This window comes from Sturnira hondurensis, unplaced genomic scaffold (genome assembly GCF_014824575.4).
Source record: "Sturnira hondurensis isolate 20B ecotype Veracruz unplaced genomic scaffold, ASM1482457v3 Scaffold0022017, whole genome shotgun sequence".
Lineage (NCBI taxonomy): Eukaryota > Metazoa > Chordata > Mammalia > Chiroptera > Phyllostomidae > Sturnira > Sturnira hondurensis.
In genome coordinates this window covers 8,610,523-8,636,639 of record NW_028094648.1, presented here as the reverse complement: position 1 = coordinate 8,636,639, position 26,117 = coordinate 8,610,523, and the positions used below count along the sequence as shown (strand labels likewise).

General features: G+C 39.9%; 1 protein-coding gene across 3 annotated transcripts in view; it reads right to left on the bottom strand.

The window, feature by feature from the left end:
- The window catches only part of TEC (tec protein tyrosine kinase), a 113,429-nt gene that overhangs the window by 72,288 nt on the left and 15,024 nt on the right, over window positions 1-26,117 (bottom strand). For all 3 annotated transcript variants that reach the window (XM_037034078.1, XM_037034079.1, XM_037034080.1), the window contains exon 2: window positions 5,324-5,509. In XM_037034078.1, the coding sequence (XP_036889973.1) occupies window positions 5,324-5,509 (186 nt within the window). The remainder of the gene's footprint in view (window positions 1-5,323; window positions 5,510-26,117) is intronic.

Below are 26,117 nucleotides of genomic sequence, written 5' to 3'. Positions count from 1 at the left end.
TCTCGTGAGAATGAGAGGAGGAGAACAGGCTATAACAATTTTTAAATCTGATTTCCTATTTGGACTCTCACAGACAATCACTAAGTATTCATGACATAGTTGGCATTTTATCGTATGTAACAAAAGACAGCATCTCTTCCTTACATGTCTCTTCCTCTCACAATCCATAATTAAACACTTTTATGTCTTCACCAACTAAATGCCATGCGTGATCAGGGGTGAGATCCTGAATGAGCAAGGGGAGGAGGCTGAGAAATAGCTATGAGTGTCCGCAGAAAGATGGACGGAATTTGACTACAGACTATAGATTCAATAATCATATCAGTTCTAAAAGTCTTGATTTTTTAATCATAGACAATGGTTATAAAAGAGAATGGTCTTGGTCTTAGACAACACATAGTGACCTATTTAGTGATAATGGGAAATGTCTACAACTTACTCTCAAATGGTTCAGAAAATAACACGCATCTAAAGAGAAAGCCAGGTGCAAAGAGAATGACAGAGCAAATGGGACAAAACCGTAGGCAATCTGTAATCTGAGTCAAGGTTCCTTGAGAGTTCCTTATACTATTCTTAAAACTTTTTTAAAATTTGAAATGACAGCAAAACACAAAGTAAAAAAAAAAGAATTAAGGGTGTGGATGGAAAGAATGTTATTTCTTCTTCTCCACAGGCAAAATGTTATTTCTGCTTCTTTCACAGGAGGGGGTGGAACAGAAAATGTTATTAAATGAAAATGGATTAAGTTGACAAATTAAGAGGCTAACTCAGACCCTAGGACTTCATCCTGCATCTTAGCCCTTTTAAATGATTAATAATGAAGAAGTTCATATCCAGGGCAGAAGATTAAGAAGACAGATATGAATCAGAAGAAGAGGCATAAGAAAGGAAATTGAGACACACAAAAAGGAACTCAATACTACCTTATTTCAGAAACAAGAAAATTCAACTGCCTATAAGAAGATGAGTTTTTATGGGATAATATAGCTGAGAATTTTCAGAATCAAAAAATTCCCTTGTACAAAACCAGCTGTACGTACCTACTGAGTATTTAGAGCTGTATCACTGTTTTTAAAGATTTTATTTATTTATCCTTAGAGGGGGAAGGGAAGAAAAGAGGGAGAGAAATATCACTGTATGGTTGCCTCTCGTGCATTCCCTGCTGGGAACTGGCCTGCATCTCAGGCATGTGCCTTGGCTGGGAATCGAACTGCTGTCCTCTGGTTCACAGGCCTGCACTCAATCCACTGAGCTACACCAGCCAGAGCAGAGCTGTATCACTTTTTACAAGCTAGTGAACTGTCTGATAATGTGTAAAGTCTGATGCAAATGCTTCCAACTGCCCTGAAGTAAAGAAACCTTTTCCACCCCACACCCCCTCTCCAGAATCATAAGGAGGGCTGAAAGATACAAATCTTCAGGTAGGGATTAGCAGTGTCCTGTAAACCTGTGCTTCCCACTGGGAGGTCCCCCTATCTAAGGATACAACTAAGAGAGAAACATCACATCACCTCAGAACCCCAGTCTGAGATGGGGTTTTTATCCCCAGTTACTGAAAGTCCAGGCTCCCAGGGGTGGTCAAGAAAACAATCTTTTATGACCCAGGAGACTCCACAGAAACACGAGAGTTTGCCCAGGATGTTTAAGAGATCTGTGTCACATCATACTTGTAACTAACTGCCTCAACCATCCTGTCAGTTAACCAGGGTAAAAGATTAAAATTTCAAGCATCTCATTACAAAGAATGTTCAATTTCAGTACAACTGGAAGAAAATTTTAAGGTAGGCACCTGTGACATTATGGGAAAAGCACTGAATTCGGAGAAAGAATAGCAAGGTTCAAATTCCAACTCTTCTGCTTATTCACAGTGTGACAGCGTTGTCATGGTTCCTGATCTATGTTTAGGATAAGCTTGCCCTGCCTGCTTCTAAGGTTGTGGTCTCCCCATCTCTCCTTCCATCTAACTGAGTACCCACTCTGTGCTGGGCCCTCTAAAATGAAAAGATGGGTGAGCCATGAACGCTGCCCTCAAAAAGTCCAATGGGGGACACAGATATGTCAATAATGTCAGATGACCAAGGTGCCGTGAGAAAAGTATGCACAGGGCACAGAGTGCTGAAGCAGACTGGAGATTCTACTTTTGGTAAAAAAGATATAGAAAAGGCTTCAGAGAAGGTAGGGGCTGAGCTACCATATTTTTCAGACCATAAGACACACCTAGGTTTTAGAGGAGGAAAGTAGGGGAAAAATTTTTGAAGCAAAAAATGTGGTAACATTTACAATGTAAATGTAAACAGAACTCAACAGCAGCATTAACAACCATTATTCCTCCCAAATGGGGTTGGGGGGAAGAGCTGCGTCTTATAGCCTGAAAAATAGAGGAAGTCTGAAAAGATGAGTGTTCGCCAGGCACTCAACACATTTCTGACGGCCGAAAGCAACAGTGGATGGAGAGAGAGATCCTGGCAGGAAGGCAGAGAAGGGCATCCCTCCATGTAGAGTGAACGGTATTAGTAAGGCACCAGATAAGGAAACTGCGTCATGTGCTTTTTTACTCCACGCTGTGGAGTGTTAACTGATCCTAGAGAAGATACAATGCTGCGGGTTTCCGTATCTCTCTGAAGACTCTGCCGATGAAAGATAAAGATTCCAGAGTGAAATCAGGTAGAACAGGGATCCACCTAAAAGAACGGGGCTGGGAGCTGCAATGAGGTCGTAACAAAGAGGAGAATTCATGGAACTTGGTGATGGATGTGTGCTGGGGTGGAGATGGGGATGACAAAGGACAGAGATAGAAAATGTATAACAAAGTAATTTCTACACTACATGTAGAGATTGAAGAATACCGTTGTAGAGTGTCCAAGCAGACAGTGGCAGAGGCAGCCCCAAAACACTGTCAAGTGCTGATTTTCTTCTATCCCAAAGACAATAAAAAAAACTCATAACGGAAAGTAATAAAAAAATCTGAGGTTAAAAAAGAACTCTATCTGTATTTAGAAAGACTTACTAGATTTTTTTTTTCTAATTTCCTCTGGACTATCACAGTGGTTTCAAAGCTGGCTTTGAAGAAATAAGCCGTGCAATTCATTAGGTGAATAACCTTGTGCAAGTTGTTCTAAGAAGCTTTCTAAGCTTCATGACACTCATTTGTGACATGGGATACTAATAAGACAATTTAGCACTGTTTTGTCGGGGGAAATAATGCATGTAAAGTATTTAGCACAGTGCCTGGCATACATCTGGTGCTCAAAATTTGTATCATTCTTTACTACTGATTTTCAAAGAAAGAGTTAAAAATAGCAGGTCCATGAGACTACTATCTTGGCAAAGACCTGCTTACAAGGTTGGCCTGTGGGCTTGAACATGGACTTTGGGAGGGTACTGCCATACCTAGCACCAATAAGAAGAGCTCACTGAGCCTGAAACTGTTTGTACAAAGAACATGGTTTAAGCTGAACATCTGATTCCCTTCTGGAGTCTCGGATTTTGGTACACGCTAGGCAGAGGGTGCTATATGATCAGCCTCTGACCAAAATTCTGGGCACTGAGTTTCAAATGAGCTTTCCTGATAGACATTTCACAATCGTCACAATTCGATGCTGGAGGAATTATGCACACCCTTTGTGATTCCACTGAGAAAGGACTCTTGCAAGCTTGTGCCTGGTTTTCTCCAGACTCGCCTCATTTACCTTTTCCTTTTGCTGATTTTCTTTTGTCTCCTTTCACTGTAACAAACCGTAGCTGTGAGTGCAACCGTATGCTGAGTCCTATGAGTTCTAGCAAACCATGGAACCTGGCGGTGGCCTTCGAGATCCCCAACACGATTGGTCTCCCTACTCCCTGACTTAGAAAATATTTGTCAGTTTCCATACTGAAGCAGTATTAGAAAAACACGCCAACCAAATTAGTAGTACCAAAGTCCAGTTATAAAAGGGTCCTCATTTATTAGCTAACAATAGTTGCAGATTTACTTACCACCTGGGAATGTTTATTCAACATCTCAACAGAGAGAAATTGCTCCACTCCTTGTTTTTGCACCATTATTGAATAGGCCTTTTTTCTGATTAACCCCAGCCCTGCTCCCCCTGGATTCCATCTCACCGCCACACAGAGCCTCCACTGCAATGTCAGATGGCCTGACCCACGTGTCATTTAGCTCCCTGACCAGAAAGCAAGACCACTCATGAAACCCTCTCTGCTCTGTGTTATTATGAGTAAGATCAAGCAACATAAATTGCCAGGAAGATCAATTACCTGTTCACTAGAATATGCAGAAACGTGAGCTAACTGAGAGTAGTAAGAACAAGGAGGGTAAACCAAAGAATGGAAACTGAAACAGAGTTTTTAATAGCAGCCTTGGAACACATGGCTTGACTGAATTTCTCATCATCCAGAACAGGATTTCTCAGCATGCTTCCAAAAGCACAATAAACTGCATTTAACAGGAAGAGTTTCAATAAATGCTTACTGCCATCATACTGAAGGACTGGGGCCAGAGAAATCGGAGAGGGTAGATGTCTGCCTCACTTTATGATTAATTGATACAGACAGTTTCTACATGTTAAGGAAGGCTTTGACATACAGGGTTCGGCAGAAGTAACACCTGCTTAAGTGTGGTTGGTAGGGTAATAATATGGGTGTAATAATTTATAGTTTTAATTTGAATATTTCACCTAAAATGTCATATGGTATACTTGAGTGTGATATTGTTATGTTACAGAATTACATGCTTATGATTTTACAATAAAATATTTCATAATAAAAAGAGGCATTATTTGTGCCACACCCTGTATAACACAGTAATTTATGGGAAAGAGCCATGTACATAAAGTCCACAAGGATCAAATTTTATTCCACTAACAGACTACTTTAGTAGGCTGATATAAAATGTATACCCTGAGCGCGGGCCTGCGAACCAGAGGATCGAGGTTCGATTCCCAGTCAGGGCACATGCCTGGGTTGTAGTCCAGTTCCCTGCAGGCCAACTCCCAGCAGGGGACGCACAAAAGGCAACCATACATTGATGTTTCTCTCCCTCTCTCCTTCCCCTCTAAAGATAAATAAATAAAAAATTTAAAAACAAAATAAAATAAAATAAAATGTATACCCATATATACTAAACTCATAATTAATGGACTTGTGAATAACTTTAATCCATATCCTAAACTTTATCTTTCAAATCCAAATGATAACATATTATTACCTTAACTCCATTCTTAACTTCCTTAACCTAACGCTTATCCCATCAGACTGGGGGTGGAGACCAGCATTAGAAAGTGGTATCAACACAGAAAGCAGCGAAGGGAACTGTGATGTCTCCTACCTCTGCTCGGCCCTCGTAGTAGGTTAACATGGACTTCGTTAGCACAAAAAGTCTCTCTTTGTAGTTTAAGGGTGATGTCTTCTTTTTCTGCTGTGACCTTTTAATAAGAATCTCTTCTAGAATAGTGTTAAAATTCATCTCGGTCTTCTGATCACTCCTTCTCCTGCCATTGAAGGTCCCAGTATCCTAAAGCAAATAATAAACAGTTGAAATAAAATGCGACATTTCAATTTTCCAAGAATGTTGTCATTTCAAATTACTGAAGTAGACTTTATCCTCACCACAACAGGAGCCAATGAATGTTACCCAATGCACCTGGATTGAGAACACCCAAGGCACAAAATCTCAACCTGCTCTCTGTCCACACTCTCATTCTCTTCACCCACACCTTAGCACTGTACAGGAAAATCTGATCGAGGTTCGCCGTGACGACGATTTACTCCGTTATACCTCCCCAGCACCCCTTAGCCCTCTGGCACACTCTTCTGCTCTTTGACGGCAAGGAAGCAAATACAGGAGATGGAAAAGTACATCTCATCACCTGCATGGCTGTTTGAAGCTGGTATTTAAATTGCCTCACAATCTCAGTACACAAAATGGACAAACACACCAACACAGTAAACATGTGAACAAAATACCATATTTTGCCATGTATCATGCGTTCCCACATTTTTGGCCAAAACTTTCAGGAAAAGAAAAACTTTCATTTTAATTTTTTAATTCAATTTTTTATTTATTTATAAACCAAACTGATTATCATATTCTAGGGTATTATTTTGTATACAGATATCATTATTGCTTTCTAGAGTTACACTTTTAACCCACCATGAGCATAAATAAAAGAAAAGAAACATTTATAACCCTGGCTAGTGTAGCTCAGTGGATTGAGCATGGACCTGGGAAGCAAAGGGTCATGGGTTTGATTCCCAGTCAGGGCACAGGCCTGGGTTGTGGGCCGGGTTCCCCAGTGAGGGGCACATTAAGAGGCAACCATACATTGATGTTTCTCTCCCTCTCTTTCTCTCCCCCTTCCCCTCTGTCTAAAAATAAATAGATAAAATCTCTAAAAAACTATTTATATAGATACAGAACTAGTGCTACCCATGTATGCACATCCTTATTTTTCCCTCAAATATTTAGGCCAAAACAAGTATGCATTTTACATGGAAAGATGAGGGTAAGTTACTACAGTGGCGGATGTGATTCAATCTCCAGCCCTGAGAAGAATGTGATCTGGACCAAACATCCCAGTCACAAGAACCACAAGATATTCTCTGATGTCTACACTACCACACTCCACAGTTCTCTTCTCAACCGTAAGAGAAAAGGAAACCCAGATATCGCTAATCTACTCAGCCCATATTTGGAGCCCCATACCCACACTATCCACACCTACACTAAGCCTTGCCATAGTCAACAAAATTCAATTATCTGAAAACCCAAAGATACTCAGAAAAGGCCTGAAGATTCTTATTTGAGACCAACTGAATTGGCGACAGCCATTTCTACCCTTCCATCCCCACACCTTTATAAGAAGCCATTTTATATTAAACTATAAATGCAATGGAAGTCACATGAAGAACTTGAGACCGGAGCCAGAGACTTGACATTGAGTTAGCCACTGAGGAACTCCACCTTCACACCGAACCTGACACCTGAGAAGCACCCTTGCAGCTCCCTAGCACTGACCTGCTGTCATCCAGTCAGGCATGTCCATGTTCCACATGGAAACGTTACAGCAGTTTAACCTCCATACATCAGTTCCTTCTTTTAGAAATATGGAAGTAAATACCACAAAGCTATTGTGAGGTTTAATGAGATGTGGAAATGAACTTGGTTATTTTGAAAACATCATATAAATGTTTACCATTCCTTTCTTAATACCACTGCTCTTTTCCTAGCTCAGAGCATTACAGCCTGGACCAAAAGACTAGCTTTCCAACTGGTCTTCCTTTCCTCAGGCTCCTGCCTCATGTATTCAAACTGCACACCCCTCGTTCCCATTGCGTCACTCTTCAAAGACAACACTTTCATACTGCCAGTTTATCAGAAATCCTCAAAGACCCCCTACAACCTGCAGCAAAGTCAAACCTCCTTAGTTTGACACTGCAGGTTGTCTAGAATCTGGCTGCAACCAAACATGGAATCTTTACTTGCACTACTCCCCAAATATTCCACACCCAGTCAAAATACTTGGAATTCAATCCCTGGCCAAGGAAGTCCCCTCATTCCCTGTGAAACCCTCACTAGCTCAAAACTTACCTCCTTGATGAGGCCTTTCCTGAGAACTCCAACTAATTAAAAACCTTCCAATTCATGTACTCATGATCACAGATCTCATCATAATCTTCCAATTTTATAGCAATTGATGTTCATATTTTAACCTTCACCTAGATTTTAAGCCCCTAAAGAAATGGTTCTCAACCTTAAGTACACATTAGAATCACCTTAGATTTTGTTTGTTTGTTTGTTTTAGAAAGAGGGAAAGGGACGGAGAAAGAGAGGGGGAGAAGCACTGATGTGAGAGAGAAATATGTATCGGTTGCCTCTCACACGCACCCTCACTGGGAACCAAACCCACAATTTAGGCATGTGCCCCAATCAGGAATCAAACCGGTGACATTTTGCTTGGCGGGACAGCGACCAACCAACTGAGCCACAGGGTCAGGGCAAGCGGATTATTTTTGTAATGCAGATGTCCAGGATCCACACCCACATATTTGTATTCAGCTGGTCTGGGGTGAGGCCGAGGGCATCATAATTTAATGTGCAGGTAGATTTGAGAGCCACTAACTTAAAGAATGAGGTTGGGCTCCTATGCTGCCTCTTCATACCATTCATGGTGGAGATGGATAATGGACCAACTAACCCATTAACTATCCCAAGATAAGTCAGAAAAGTGCTTTTTCCTTCTTGCATCTATGTTGGTCCTCCTTATTCTAAATTAAAATTTTGGTCCTCTCATTTTTTTCCTGTGAAACTGCTGACCTGTAAATACCACTTGTTTGAAAATTACTGTTTCATCTTTGTGCAACACATCTTCAGTGCAGGGTGAAAATGGCCACTTACAAGAATGCACTGTCAGGGAGAAGCAAGCTGTGCCTGGAAACAGGCCACATGCAAATCTGCAGTTCCCAGTCCAGTGACTAATACCGTCATTACCAAATGGAAGGCAGACTTTGGAGGGCCCAGGAGGATCACAGAGGTGTGGTTTACCTGCAGTTCTAGGGACGAAAGGTCCCAACATCAGGGGCAGATGATTCAGCAAGCTCAAAGGTAGGTTTCGTAGAAAAGATTGAAATTCAGAAAGGCAATCATCAAAGGCAACACTGAAAGCTACAAAATAATGGAGAAAAAAAACAAAGGAAATTGATTTCTAACCCCAAATTCTATATTCAGCCAAACTATCAATGCAGTGACAAGAGAATAAAGATATTTTTCCAAATATGTCAGGCTTTAAAACTTGTATCTCTTATTCACCCTTCTCAAAAAGCCACTTGAGGATGTGCTCCACCAAAATAAAGAGGTAAGCCACAAACTACAGAGGATCCAGGAAACGAAGGTTCCAGCACAAAAGAAAGATAAAGAGAATCTCCTGGATGATGGTGAAGGAACACCTTCAGATGACATTGAGCAGCAGGCCAGTAGAGCAACCAGGCCGAATTAGACCAAGTTAGAAGGTTCTTGGAAAGAATTCTTTCAGGAGATGAACCTGAAGGTATTGGGAGAAGATTTACGATAAATGAATAAAACTTTGCCAACTTAAAAAAATTAAATCAATTCATTCCAGGGAAAACAAAAAATTGTGCCAAAAAGGAAAACTAATCACAGTATTCTACACAGTACAATGGCATGCATCTAGAACATGACACTAGGGAAGCAACAAAGAATCATCTTACTGCTCCCTTAAACACACGGAGTGAGTGCAGGAGACGTGTCTGCATGGGGGTGGGAGAGTCCCTGGGAAAGAGCTGACCCTCCACAGTACCAGTGGGAAGTCAACGGAGCAGACCCAAAACTGAAAAGCCAAGAAGTGGTGACATAAAAGCCAAGAAGTAGTACATAGAGAGTCATGGTACTACATGCTTTTAAAAAATAAAACTGCCTCTGAGAATCAAAAAATTACTGGAAGATAGCAGTGAAAGGGTGAATGTTCTCTACTCTCCTCCCCTAAAAGTCTATCACAACAGTAAAACTTAAAAACCAGAGGAAAATAATTCCATCTTCCAATGAGCAAAAGATGGCCTTCAACCTCAAACTAAAACCTATGAAACACATACCTGCCAAAAACTGTAAAAAGTTGACCAAAGTACAGGAGGGGGCTAAAAGCAGATTTCTCTAAAAGTAAATACCATTATCCTGAAAGGTCAATCCAATGACCTTTTGATAAGATCAATGAAATTTAGAGGAATAAACAATCATTAGAGAATCAGGGAGTATCCCTATAGAATGACTATATACAGAGAAAAAAATAATAAAAGTTATGGTTACCATTATCAAGCTTTTACTATTTTTGCTTGATGGTGGCACTTTGCTAAGCACTAAGCCCTTTAGATGGAGCACATCATTTAACTCTCAACAAACGTTCTCAAATCAGTACTATTACTACTATATTTGCAAGCCACATAGTAAAAACAAGAGCCAGGTTTCAATGTAGGCAGATTAACCACAGAGCCTGCACTATTAACCACCCCACTTCAAGGCCTCTCTAATAGAAGACAGGGGAAAATTCAAGAAAAAACCATGACAGGCTGCCTTCAGGAAACACTTGGATTCAATCTCTGGATTACAACAGAATGTATGACTTCCAAGGCAACACTCAGAGGCACACCAAACCTCTCAGTACCAAAAAAAGAAAAAAGGAGAAAAAACGCTCAGTACCAAAAACTAAAGGGAGACGGTTCTCTCTGAATGAAGGAAATAATAGATTTGATGCTCCAAATTAGAAAACAAAGTTAAAACAAAATTTCACAGTACTCCAGCTGAATATCCCCCAAGATTCTCCACTCCACAAATGGCTGACCCACTCAGAAATAAGAAGCACAAAGGAACCAACTCTGTTACAAATATCTACTTTAAATAAAACTCAAAGCTACAACCTACTGGCTTTTTCTGTATCTCACTGGAGTTAAACACAAGAACACTCTTTTCTTTACTGTAACTACTAATTGTTAAAAGTTGGGAAACCTTAGGAAACAATCCTAAAATTTGTATGAAACCACAAAGACCCGAATTGCCAAAGGAAACTTGAGAAAGAACAAAACCGGAGGCATCGAGCTCCATAATTCCAAACTATGTTACAAAGCGATAGTAATCAAAATAGAACAGTATAGGCAGAAAACCAGATGCATTATGGAACAGATAGAATGCAGAAATAATCTCATGGATGTACGGTCAACTAATTTATGATGAAGGAGCCAAGAATATACAGTGGGGAAGGACAGTCTCTTCTGTGAATGAGGGCGGGAAATCTAGACAATGTGCAAAAGAAGTAAACCTGGACCACTGTCACACACTGTACATAAAAACTAACTCAAAACGAATTAAAGGCTTACATGCAAAACCTGAAATCATAAAACTCCTAAAAGAAAACATTGGCAGTAAGCTCCTTGACATAGGTTTTGGTGATGATTTTTTTAGATAGGACAACAAAAGCAAAGGCAACAAAAGCAAAAGTTAACGAGCGTGAGTACATCAAACTAAAAAGCTTCTGCACAGGGAAGGAAACCAGCAACAAAATGAAGAGGCAACCCACTGAATAGAAGACAAAATTTGCAAATCACGTATGTGATATGCAATTTGATTAATATCAAAATAGATAAAGAACTCATACAACTCAATAGGAAAATGAACTAATTAAAAATGGACAGAAGACCTGAATATTTTTCTAAAGAAGACATACAGGTGGCCAACAGGCATATGAAAAGGTGCTCAACATCACTAACCATCAGGGAAATGCAAAACCAAACCACAATGAGACATCACCTCACACCTGTTAGAATGGCTATTATCAAAAAGACAAGAAATAATAAGTGGGGGCAAGGATGTGAAAAAAAAGGGTACCCTCATGCACTGTTGGTGGGAATGTAAATTGGTGCAGCCACTGTGGAAAACCGTATGGTGGTTCCTCAAAAAAATTAAAAACAGAACTACCACATGATCCAGCAATTCCACTTCTGGGTATCTATCCAACGAGAACAAAAACACTGACTCGAAAAGATACATGCACCCCCATGTTCACTGCAGCATTATTTATAACAGTCAAGATATGAAAACCACTGAAGTGCCTATCAATAGATGAATGGATGAAGAAAATGTAGCATAGATACACAATACAATAGTATTCAGCCATAAAAAAGAGCAAAATCTTACCATATGCAACAATACTGATAGACCTCAAGGGCCTTACACTACATGAAATAAGTCAGACAGAGAAAGACAAATACCGTATGATATTTTATATGCGGTTCTTAAAAACAAAACAAAACAAAAATGGTCAGTATGGCTCAGTGGGTTGGAACATTGTTCTGTAGACCAAAATTTTTAAAACTTTTGGAAAACTTAACACATTAGTCTTTGAATTAATAATGGAAAAGTCACTGTCTGACTCATGTGAAACCCAAACCACCAAGAAGCTATTGTCTCTGTCCAGTGTTGCAGATCAGAGTACCAGACTAATGGTTCTCAATTTCACAGTCTGGCAATTTTAACCAAAAGGTCTTAGAACCTTTATCATGAAAGGACAGCTACTAGGCTGTTCAATCTAGTCTATACCTTTCATAATATTTTTAATCAAGGGAACAGAGGTGCTAACTAGGAAAGATAGTCAGAAGTTAAAAACAGAAGTGCTTGTGAGCTCCCAAATAATATAGCTTGGTCATGGGTAGAGTGAACAAGAAACAAACAGCCTAGTTATCAGGGTAGGGTGAAAGATCCTTACCAGAAGGAGCAGAGTGATTTTATATTGAAATTCTCATCACATTAGGTTGAGCCATATAAAACTGCCAATATCCCAAATCAGAAATATTATATAATTCAATCCAATACTTAGTAATGCCCTAAGATTAAGAGTTTAAGTAAAGCCCTTGGTTTCAGGACTTCTGTCAATACATCGGAATGCATTGCCTATTGCACATCTCATCACAGGTCTATAACAAAGTTAGTGTGTTTGCAACTTTAAGGAATCTAGCATGAATAAACATCAGACTCACAGTTATGTGAGAAATTAAATTCTGTGCACCTGCCAACAATATCAGTAGATTATATTCCAGTTCAAAAGTTCCTAAAATGGGTAACTATTATGTAAGAACAAAGCTAACCATGCTATTTACTGCAATGTATACTCTCAACTTCAGCTCAATTTCCTTTTGCAAAAGTGGAATTAACTGGCAGAAATACAAGCAAAAGAAAAAAAAATGCTGGGCTGACTTCTATTAGAATAAAAGGTACATTTTCGTTCCTATTTAAGATCAGGAGGTGAAGCTATTCCAGAATCAGGTAACATTTTAGCACTCAATAGCAAGAAACACTGTAGCCTTTCTTATCTATTAAACAAAGGCACCCAGTGATAATCTGTGTGTTCTTAAAAGTGTTAACTAGCTTAAAAGTGTTAACTACGGTAGGCTACCAAGTTTTGAGTTCTTGTCTGTTGACCTGTTGAAGCTGGACTGGATACCTAGTATCTGTCCATCAATAGACAAATGGATAAAAAAGGATGTGGTAAATATACATACAACGGAATATTGCATGAAAAGGAAACTATTGCCATTTGAGACAGCACAGATGGACATAAAGAGAATTATGTTAAGTGAAATAAATCAGACAGTTAAAAACAAATACCATATGACTTCCCTTATATATAGAATCTAAAAAAACAAAATAAATGAACAGACAAAATAGAAACAAACTCATAGATACAAAGAACATACTGATGGTTGCCAGATGGGGGTTGGGCACATGGGTAAAAAAGGGGAAAGAATTCACATGTGCAAATTACAAACACTGCCAGTTACAAAAACAGTCACAGGGGCTATAAAGTACAGCATAGGGAATACAGTCAATATCACTGTAATAACTACATGTAGTGTCAGATGCGTACTAGATTTATGGGGGTGATCACTTGGTAAATTATATCAATGTCTAATCACTATGTTGCACACCTGAAACTAATGTAATATTGTATGTGAAGAGTAATTAAAAAATAAAAAATATTTTTAAAAAGATATCTAATAAAACATCATTCAGTACCCATGACATCTAACAAGATGATAAGACATCTTGAAACAAAAGACCAGTTCCAGAGGCCCCCTGACCTATCTCTCCTGGCAATCGTCCCTGGGCCCCAGCCCACTACCACTGGTGGGTGACTGGGCTAGGGGGCAAGGGAGCCTGGAAAGAGACTGAGCAGTGCTCCATCAAGAAGAGATGTTTCTTAGTGTCCGTGCAGCACAGGTATGCACACAGATACAGCAGGTGCTCTTTATTTAATACAGGTGTGGGGCTCAGGTGCCCTCTGTGGTCTTTGGCTATGATTAAGGTTGAGGACCTCACCATTTTTAAAAAGGAAGAAATAAGAGTTTCAAAGGGTAATACATGGAGGAAAAGGTTTTAGAAAAGAAACTATGTGCAATGTTTCCAAAAATCAACAAATATCCTCACCATACAGGAGATTCCTAGTTAAGTGGTTCTAGAGAGAAACAAAAGTTATCATAACCTAAAAATGTTCATTAACCAACTGACCACAAAGGCCTGTTTCACATTACTAGGTCGTGCTCTGCGGGTCATTCTCTCCCCCAAATGAGAGATGCAACAGTCAACAATGCAGGTGAAATGAAACAGCAAATGTTCAAAGGAGGAAGGTTTTTAAAGATGTAAATGAGAGTGATACCGGGGAATCGCTCAAGCACCCTCAACCCCACTGGGAAATGAGAATCTTGCAGTTAGTTAGCAAGTAAAAAAGAAAATAACACAACCAAAGTGTCAAAAGCGAATACAGATTTACAATTAAAATATTAAGGGAACACTGTGGAAGAGGGCTTTTTGCTCCCTTTTCTACCCTCTCCCTCACACACACACACCTCACCGTACCCCCCTTCTTCCTGGACATAAGGTTGGGAGATGAGATTTCCCAGCCTCCTTAGCAGTTAGGCCTGGCCATCTATCTAAGTTAAAGCCTATTAAAGAATAAATTCAATTGAGTATATTTGAACATTTAATTGAGTTTATTAAGTGATTCATGAATTGGGCAGCAACCCATCTAGAAACCAGAATGGTTTGTACAAAATAAAAGGTTTTTGAGTCCCACTCCTGCCCCCCCAAAAAGTGTAGAACTAAGAAATTAAAAGAGTGGGCCCTGGCTGGTGTGTCTCAGTGGATTGAGTGCAGGCCTGCGAACTAGAGGATCTCGATTCCCAGTCAGGGCACATGCCTGGGTTGCAGGCTAGTTCCCAGCAGGGAACCCACAAGGAGCAACCATACCCTGATATTCTCTCTCTCTCTCCTTCCCTTCCCCTCGAAAGATTAATTAATTGATTGATTGATTGATTGATTAAAAGAGTGGACTGTTTCAGTCAAGGACAGCTTTCGTAAAGGGAAGGAGAGGTCTTATCAGGCAGATTATCTCACAAGTGCTGATCAGGAAACTCCACTTCTGGGAGAGTCTGAAATGGCAATTAGGCTGGTTATTAAGTTTTGGTTTGGTGACCTGGCTTAACAAAAGTGACTCCATTTTGAACTACTGTTTCTTTCCTTAACAAGTCAAAGGGATGCGTGCAGAAATGCTGTCTAGATCATCTTCAACTGAAGGACAAGTGACTTTCCCTGAATTGACAGCATTTTCCGCCTTCCCACCAGCTGGAACACACACAGTTTGCTTATTCCAGGCATCACCTGAGGGAGAGGAGGAGGAAGAAAAGGCAACGGGAACCTGGGCCTCAAATGCCTGCACGGAGCAGAGCTGCCCTATCAGCCTACAGGGCTAACCAACACTGTAAGAAAGAAACACACTTTTATCTCATTTTTTAAATAAGAGCCATGTCATGCCTTTGATGGCATGCCAACCACGCATTGATATTTCTCTCCTTCTCTCCTTCCCTTCCCCTCTAAAGATAAACAAATAAATTCTTTTAAAAAAAAACAATTCACACTTGATTCACTCTTTGTTCTAAGAGTTAGCAAGTATAATTTAAATGGTACCAGATATGAGATAAAATAAACATATTTTCACTTTGTTTTTCAGGATAAAGTCTGAATCATCTGGGCTTTTTCTTTTCTTCTACTACTTACTATGAAATTTAAGTGGATTCACTTTAATTGACAATATTCTGGCACTAATTCTCCACAGGTGTGAGAATCATATATAAAACAAATATTTCTTTTTCTGCTTCATGCTGTTTCAAAGAGAAACGATCACCAGTAAAACCCAGACATGAATAGCAAGTATCTCAAGTGAGTAATTTTCAGCACTTTTACTAGAAGGAAACATGAAAATAAAGTAATTTTGAAATTATACATCATGAAATACCAGTGTGTGTTCCTTGGCTGCAGTATTCTAAATTGTTTTTAATGAGAAACATTTGTCTACATCAACATATTTTTTCATTATAGGAATAAAAAATCAACGTCATTACTGCATTTAACTTTTTACAGAATAAGAAAACTTTTTAACAAAACAGTTCAAGAATAAAAAGAGAGTTTGAGGAGCATTCAGTATATTTTAAAAGTCTTGCCCTGGCTGGTGTGGCCCAGTAGATTGAACGCAGGCCTGCAAACCAAAGGGTCACCGGTTCAATTCCCAGTCAGGGCACATGCCTGGGTCAGGCCAGGTCTCCAGTGGGGGGCACATGAGAGGTAACCATACATTGATGTTTCTCTCCCTCTCTTTCTCCCTCCCTTCTCCTCTGTCTAAAAATAAATAAATAAAATCTTTTTTAAAAAGTCTTACAAGACATCTCAACTAGTTGATACGTACAAGACACTGTGGCAACCCCAAGCACTATCTGCATATTGATGGCATTAAGGTTTTGGGGTAAGATTTGTTTGCTTGTATTAAAATTGATGATATTAAGATCGTGTTTGGTTGTTTTTGAGTTTGGGGGGTGTGATAATGGTATTGTGATGTATTTTTAAGGGCTCTTACTTTTTAGAGCTACATACTGAAAAACTTAGAGATAAAATAATGTTTGTGATTTGCTTCACAAGCTGGTAAGGGGTATGTGGGCACAGAGACAAAAATGTTATTGTTCTTGAGTTGATTAACTACTGAAGCTGAGTGATGGATACAGGAGTTCATTATACTATCCTATTATTCTTTCTGCTTGAAATTTTCCATAACAAAAAGTTTTAAAATATGCTCAAGGGTTTTCCCTTAAATGGTTTTCCATGTCCTCATCATCCACCACTTTGGAACTAGTGAGAAAGAGAATGGAAAAAGGACAAAAGGCAAAGACGAGGGAGGAAGAGGGAAATAAGAGAACCAAAGCAGACAAGTAAAAGTCAGAAAAAAGGTGGGTGAGCTCTCCTTTAATGTCTTCCTCAAAATGTCATTACCACCCTACCTAGCTCAATGATTTCTTGAATCAACTGAGCCACACAATAATGTCACGTGATACTGTCTCTTCTTGCACCAACAGAAATATGTGTCTCTAGCGGCCAAAAATAAAACCACAGTCTATGGGACATTTGTCCTTTTTCTAACTCCTCTCTTCCCTTTATTTCTTTTCCTTTCTCCTGTTCAAATTTCATGGAAGAGGTTTCCTTTTCAAGTTTACAGCATGATAATAGGAAATTCTGCACAGATCAACAAAGTACCGAAGCACAGTGGGCAGTCAGGTAAAGTGCAAGATATTCAAATTGCAGTCTTTTAATAAAAGACTCATTAAAAACAGGACCAAAGGTAACCACCACAGCTGAACTGACAGCGCATACTGAAACAAGAGGCAGATTTGCCCAGAGATGGTTACCCTTGCTTCTACGGCCTCCGGAGCTCAGTGACTGAAGAATTTCCCAAACTGAATGCCATCTGTTATATACCTGATCTCTACGAAGGAAAAAAACTGATCAGAATACTCATTCCACAGGAAACATTCTCACATGTCACTTATAACAAATAAAAATTATAAGCTACATTCAAAAAGCATCGTGGCTATAAGCCATGATCTAACTACTGTTTGGAAAACATCCAGTGACCTTTTCCATATGTCCTATCTCTAATGAAATAAATTGATCATGCACTTTCCTATTCCTTGCTCTACCCACTGTTGTCATTGTCTGGCCCATTTATGATAGCAATGCTCTGTTTTTTTTTAAATACATGCAAATTCTTTAACACTCCTCCATTAGAGACAGGGTCCACACCTCCCACCCCACCTTGAATCTGAGTGGGCTTCTGACGCCTGTGACTAATACGGCACAGCAGAAGGAATGTAAGTGACCTCCGAGCCTAGGCCAGAAAAGGCCAAGCAGCTCCTGCTACTTCCTTCAGACTCCCACTCTTCCGACAGTCCCTCTCAGAACCCAGCGACCACAGTGAGAGAAGCTCCCACCAAATGGAAAAGCCACATTATAGGCATTCTAGCAGAGAATCCCAGCTGAGCCCAGCCTTCAAATGACCGCCGCTTAGGAGCTACACAAATGAGAGAGAAAACTTTCAGGTGATTCCAGCCCGCAGTGGTCTGCGCTGCTTCCAGCTAACAAGATTTCTAAGATAAGGGCACAGACATTGTGGGGAAGACACCTTGTGCTGTCCAATTCTTAACTGAAAGATTCCATGGGTGTGATAAAATGGTGGTTGTTGGTATGTGCCTTTAAGTTTGCGGTGGTTTGTTACAAAGCAATAGATAACTGGTACATATACTGTATCATTTTTTATGTTTATATTTTATATAAAGATTTCTTTGAATTGAATTCATTAGGGTGACAAGGTTAACAGTATTAAATAGGTTTCGAGGATATATTTCCATCCTCCACGACCTGTACATTGCCTGTGTGCCCACCACTCAGAGTCAGATCATCTTCCCTCACCTTATATTTGGTCCCCAATCCATACCCTTTACTATCTACCCCTCCCTTTCCTTCTGGTAACCACCACACTGTTACCTATGTCTATGAGTTTCATTTTATATCCCACATATGAGTGAAATCATATGGTTCTTAGCTTTTTCTGACTGACTTATTTCACTAACCATGATATTCTCAAGATCCATCCCTGTTCTCACAAAGAGCAGGATTTCACCTTTTCTTATGACTGAGCAGTATTCCATTGTATATGTGTACCACATCTTCTTCATCCAATTGTCTAACTAAGGACACTTTGGTTGTTTCTACGTCTTGGCCACTGTGAATAATGCTGCAATGAAAATAGGGATGCATCTATCTTTGAGAATAAGTGTTTTCGATTTGGGGGATTAGATATCAAGAAGAGAGATTGGTAACTATTCTTAATGTTTTGAGGACCCACCATACTGTTTCCGTAGTGGCTGTGCCAATTTACATTCCCACCAGCAGTGAATGTGGGTTCCTTTCCTCCACAGCCTCGCCAACACTTGTTCTTACATGTCTTGTTGACCACAGCCATTTTGACAGGTGTGAGGGGGCCTCTCACTGTGGTTTTGGTTTGCATTTCCCTAATAGCTAGTGAAGCTGAGCATCTTTTCATAGATTTGTTGGCCATTTGTATGTCTTCTTAGGAGAAGTGTCTATTTGAGTCCTGTCCATTCTTTAATTTTTAATTGGATTGATTGTTTGGGTTTTTTTGGTGTTGAATTATATGAGTTCTGCATATATTTTGGATATTAACCTCTTGTTGGAATTGTTGTTTGCAAATATCTTCTACCATTAGGTTGAATGTGTTTTTGTTTTGTTGGCAGATTCTGTAGCCAGAGTAACCAGGCAAGAAAAAGAAATAAATGGCATCCACATTGGGAATGAAGAAGTAAAAGTGTCAGTTTTTCCAGATGACACAATTCTTTATATAGAAGACCTTAAAGACTTTACCAAAAAAACTATTAGAAATGATAAACAAATACAGTAAAGTTTCACGATAAAAAAAATCACTGTACAAAAAAAATCACTGTACAAAAATCCTCTGTTTTTCTATATACTAACAATGAAATTTCAGGAAAAAATGGTGGGGAAACCCAATTCTTTTTGCAATTGCAACAGAAAGAATAAAATACCTGAGAATGAATTTAACAAAGTTTGTGAAAGACCTACTTACTGAAAACTACAAAGCATTATTTAAAGAGATTGAAAAAGACACAATGGAATGGGAAGACATTATGTGTTCGTGGATTGAAAGAAGCAACATAGTTAAAATGTCCATATTACCCAAAGCAATTCACAGATTTAACGAAATCCTCATCAAAATTCCAGTGACATTTTCAAGGACACAGAACAAAAAACATTAGACTTATACAGAATCACAAAAGACCCCAAACAGCCAAAGCAATCCTGAGAAAAAAAGAGTAAAGCCAGAAGCATCACACTCCCTAACTTCAAATTATATTCAATGCTACAGAGCAACAATAATCAAAACAGAATGGTATTAGCAGGAGACACATAGACCAAGAGAATAGAACTGAGAGTTCAGAAATAAAACCACATATATATGGGCAAATAATTTTTGATAAAGGAGCCAAACACATACAATAAAGAAAAGAAAGCCTCCTCAATAAATGGTGCTGGGAAAATTGGAAAGTCATATGCAAAAGAATGAAACTAAACTACAGTTTGTTCCCATGTACAAAAAAGTAATTCAAAATGGATTGAAGACCCAAATAATAAGATCTGAAACAATAAATTACATTGAAGAAAACATAGCTACTAAACTTATGGACCTTGGTCTTAGTGAAGATTTTATGTATTTGACCCCAAAGGCAAGGGAAGTAAAGGCAAAAATAAATGAATGGGACTGTGCCAAGCTAAAAAATCGTCTGTAACTATATTATTCTTGACCATCCCGTTCTCATTTCATTCATCTCTAATTCCTGTCTACCTTCTTTTTTCACCTAAATGTTTCCTGTTCTCTACTCATCCATCTTTTCACCATCTTCAGTCCAATTGGATGGAATGAAAAGACAGTTAGGGGTACTGGGGTTTCTTTTTTTGGAGTGACAAAAGTCTTCTGGAATTAGATAGTGGTGATGGCTGCACAGCACTGTATATATAATAAAAACTGCCAGACCATACTCTTTAAAACATTTCAAATGGTGAAGTTTATGTTACCTAAATGTATTGAAATAAAAGAAATTTAAGAAAAATACATGTACAACATGTAAAAAGTATACAAATGAGAATTCAAAGCAAAAAGAGAAACTAGAAAACAAAGGACAGAAAAACTGGAGTGGAACCAAAATGTATGTGAGGACTGATTCTCACATCAGCTCAAAAGGCAAAAACTGAATCTAGTCAAAATTCACCTTGAATATTCCACAGGGGACACAGGCCCCACTGGAGACTCTCTCTCTCTCCCTTTGCCACAAATGTGATTCTCAGTTCACAACATGAATTGCACAGAGACACACATTTAAAAGTAATAAAATAGCAAAGAAGATTCAAAGCAATTGAACAAAAGTCTTCCAAAGCTGTCAAGACACTCTAAGGCAGGGCACAGCACTTTTTCAAAGGCTGTTCTTACCCACTATACAAAACACATACCCCAGAGGGTTGATAAATATAGTTACTTAAATACCACCAAATGTACACCTGGACTTACACAAAATCCCCTTTAAATTACCATGTATTTAATATATCTGATTTATAATCCACTTTAAAATGGAAGTACACTGGCTGACACAGTATAAAAAGCAAAATTTCTATCACTCATCTGAACACATGGCTTCTCTAGGATCCACTGAACAACGCTAGCCAATCATCCTAACATCTGCTCCTCTATGCAAAAATGGCATCGTCTGCATTGCTGGGTGAATAGGTGCTTTATACTGATCACGACATGGAGTCACACTGGTGTAAGAACCCAGTATGTACCAAGGAAGCGGCCCATTAATTCATTTTTCCCTTAGCTCTGCTCAGGACCTGCCCAACTTGCTCTCCATATCAAAATCTAAGAAACTGAATTTACCAGTTTCACCATCATCATAAGAGACACTGAGCATCACCGGCAAAGCAGAATAATTAACTCCCCAGAGGTATCTTCTCCCCAACAGTAGCTGAGTGAGCCTAATACAGTGGCACTCAACATGCCCGCTGTGACAACAGAACTCACGTGTGTCCCAACCCTGGCTGATGGCTGAAACTATTCTAATAGTGGATATACACTTTCATTCCAAAATTAGAAATAAAATATACAATGTAACTACCTCTGAAGTAGGTAACATACAGACTAGTCCATTTTTAATTCTCAATCCCACCCTCTCTTGCCATCTCAAATATTTCAGGCCTGCAATTTCCCCCTCTCTTCAATGCACCCGATCCCTCTCTAAGGATCACCCGCTTTGGCACAGTAGCATCATTTTAATTCCCATCCACTTGACCCACATTCCCCCCCAAATGCCATGTCCCCTTGGTTTCCCTTTATAGCACAAGTTCTTGAAAAATGGGATTAGGGTTGCAGTCTCTACTTCTCAACAGTGCTTTCCTCTAACCACGCCACACAGGCTTCTAGCTCCTGCATTCTATTAAGACTGCATTTGTCAAGGTCACCAAGAACCTCCTTGTGGCCAAACCCAGTGATCAGTTCTCAGTTCTTATCTTACTCAACCTCCTACAGTGTTTAACATAACTGGCCATTCTCTTTGAAATGCTTAACGTTTCTTAGTTCTCTGTGACGCCAAAGTTTCCTGGATTTTTCTCCCATCTTAGAGGCTGTATGTTAACTTCTCAGTCCCCTCTGCTGGCTTCTTTTTTCCTGCTTTACTTCTAGACACGGGTGTATCTCAGATCTCCATCCTGGGCTTGCTTTGCTTCTTCATGTATATGTTCTTCTCAGGGGTGGCCTCATCCACTTCCATGGCTTGAAATACCATCCACAGGTTGGATGCAGATGAAGAAACCTACATCTTCAGGCCTGTCTCCAAGAACCTCAGATTTATATATCCAATTGCAAACCTAGCATCTCCATCTGAATGTCTAACAGGTATCTCAAACATAACAAGGCTAAAATAGAACTCTATACATTCCTCTAACACTTGCTCTTTACCTATTCTTTGCCATCTGACTAAATGGTCTTGCCCCCTCTCTACATGCTCAGCCAAAATTCTGAGTTATCTTTGATTCATTCCTCTCTTTGATACCTCAAATCTAACCCATCAGCACATTCAAAGGCACCCGACTGTACCTTCAAAATATTCTAAATCTTAATATTCAAATCTCCACTTCATTCTATTCCCATTAGCACAATAATTTGATTGCACCAGTGGCCCTGATTTTTCACACCTCCCTGCTTCTTTTCACACCTCTCTTTATTCCTGCCCTTTAGCGATGCCCTCCCACACTAACAGTGGGTGTACCATGTAACTTGCCTTGACCAATGGGATAGCAGCAAATGTGACACAAGCTAAGGCTTAAAAATCTCTTGCTTGCTTCTACTTCCTCTCTTACTTCCTTGTGATCAGCATGAGAATATGACCAGGCTAGTCTAAAAGGGGGATATAAGATAAATACAGAGGACAGCAGAGTTGCCTTAGCCATCTCAGCTGAGGTCATCCTAGACAGTCGACAGCCAGCTGTCCCCCAAATCACATCATTGAACGCAGATGACATTACAGAGCCCACAGTTGATTACAGACACATTGGCAAGGCCAGTCGCAATCAGCTGAGCCTGGCCCAGGTTGGCAGAACTCCCCAGATATCCCTTCAACTCACAAGCAAAAATAAATCCTTATCTCTGTATGCCACTGAGTTTATGGGGATGTTTGTTACTTGGCATTACTGGGGCAGATAACAGATACAGCCACCATCATCCCTTATCAGGACTATTCCAATATTCCCCTAATAAGTCTCACTACTTCTTTCCTTAACTTCTTTTTTTAAAGATTTTATTTATTTATTTTTAGACAGAGGGAAAGGGAGGAAGTAAGAGAGAGAGAAACATCAATGTGTGGTTGTCTCTTGCATACCCCCTACTAGAGGCCTGGACCACAACCTAGGCATGTGCCCTGACTAGGAATCGAACCAGCAACCCTTTGGTTCACAGGCCAACACTCAGTACACTGAGCCACACGAGCCAGGGCTCCTTAACTTCTTATAATCCTTTCCTCATTCAACAAGCGACATAAACTTATAAAAACATATGTCATTTCATGTCCTAAGTCCTGCTTAAACCCTCCAATGGTCTTGCTTAGACTAAAACCCAGTCTTCGTAACCTAGGATGCCACCTACTTGTCCAGACACATCTAGTACCAATCTCCCATTGACCCACTCTGACTCAAGCACACCAGCTTTCTCCGTTCTTCAAACACAGCAAATTCATGGCATGGTGGAGCCACTGCACACGATGTTCCCTCTACCTAGAAATTCATTATTTCACCAGGTCTCTCTAGCTCTCTCTCTAACCACACCTTCTTATAACTCAAATTTCAGCTGAACTATCACTTTTGCAAAAAGGCCTTCCGTTGACTACCCCATCTAAATAGACAACTGGTGTGGAGAAAAAGGAACCTTCATTCACTGCTGGTGGGAGCGTAAACTGGTACAGCCACTGTGGGAAGCAGCATGGAGGCGCTTCAGAAAAATTAAGACTAGATTTACCATATGACCCAGCAACCCCTCTTCTGTGTATCTACCCAGGAAAATCTGAAAACATTTATTCACAAATATACATGCACCTCTGTGTTTACTGCAGCATTATCCATGGTGGCCAAGACATGGAAACAACATAAGTGTCCTCCAACAGATAACTGGATAAGGAAGATGTGGTACATACACACGGTGGAATACTACTCGGCCAGAAGAAAAGATGAAATACTGCCATTTGCGATACTCCTCATATGTTGGATATAAAACTGAAAGCAAGAAACAAACAAACAAAATGAACAAACAAGAAAAACAACAAAGAAAACCTCAGGGACACAGACAACAGTACTGTGGTTACCACTGGGAAGTGGGCAGGGCGGTACTAAGAGGTAAAGGGGGCCAAAGTAAAGGTGATGATGAAAGACCTGACTTTGGGTGGTGGGCACACAGTGCAATATACAGATCATGTATCATAGAAATGTACACTTGAAACCTATGTAATTTTCTTAAACAATGTCACCCCAATAAATTTAATTCAAAGAAATAAATTAAGTAGCCAACCCGTCATTCTCAGATCCCTATTTTAATTCTTTGCATGATATTCATCCCCACACGACATTTTTCTTTATTTTTTTCTATCACATACTCTCTCCACTGATTATGAATTCTACGTAAGCAGGAACCCCCATTTGTGTATTCACCCCTGAATCCTCAGCTCCCGAAACAATTTCTTCCCATGGCAGGTACACATTACACATTTGATGAATGATGCCTGACTCAGAATGAATCAGAGGCCCCCAACCTTTTTGGCACCAAGGACCAATTTCAAAAGACAATTTTTCCACAGATGGGGTTGGGGAGACAGGAGGTGGAGCTCGGGTGGTAATACAGGTGAAGCTCTGCTCACTAGCCTGCTGCTCACTGCCTGCTGTGCAGCCTGGCCCCAAACGGGCCACAGACCGCTACTGGTCTGCAGCCTGGGGGTTGGGGACCCCTGGAATAAATGAATGATCAGATCCTTTCTGAGATCTAGTTTTTAAAAAGGAGAAGGAGTTAGGCAAGTTGAAATGGCAAGGGAGAAATGAGAGAGGGAAGTCTAGCAGCAGAGGAAATATTTCTATGATGAAATGAAGTGAAGGGCCTGGACTCTGAAAACTGCCAACAATGGAAGCTCTGCTCAGCCCCTTCCTAGCTGTGTAAATGCAGACACACCACTCACACCTCTGAGCTTGCTGCCTCCTTTTTGAGATGGGGTGATACGTCCTCCTTCATAGAGTTGTAAAAATTAAGTAAGAAAATACATATAAAGTGCTTAGCAGGTATCATAGTAATCACTCAACATGAATGATGACAATGGTGGTGGTGGTGATACTTCAGTCAATCCTGCTAACATTGATCATATTGGCATAACCTATAGTATCATACTCAAACTATTGACTCTACCAGATATTTTTTTAATATTCAGGCATTTCAAATTTTCCCTTCTCACCAAAGTGGAATATGCACAGGGCCTAGAACCCAAAGAGCTGAGTTCTGGCTCTGGTTCCGCCCCTAACTAGCTGGGTGACCTTGTGCAAGTCACCAACTTCCCAGACTGGAAAGTTACCTTGTCATCAGTTCTGTCCATGCCAAAGGAAGGAGGTGCAGAAAATATGCTTCGCAGAGGTGAAGGCATGGGTGTAACATGGTAACACTGGAGCCAGAGACACGGAGACAGGCAGACAATCACTCCATTCCATCCCAGAGCAAAAACAGGAACATCCTAACACCTCAAGTCAAGGTTTCCCAAACTGTTCCTCAGAACCTGTCAGATGATACCAGACTGTTGTCTCATAAAGGCAAGGACACTGGCTGATTTTATTCTCTACGGTAGGACCTAGCACAGTGCCAAAAACATACTATCAAAGGATCTGCTTACCACACGCTTGCTGAATCGGTGAACACATACACTTGGAAAAAGCTGTGTTGAGCAATATCAAACTGGTTTCTTGTGTGTATTTCTGAGGCTTTAATACATTACAGACCCTGTGAACCATATAGAATGCACTGCTTCCCAAACTTACCTGATCATAAGACTCTTTCTACTTCCCTGGAACCTTAGTA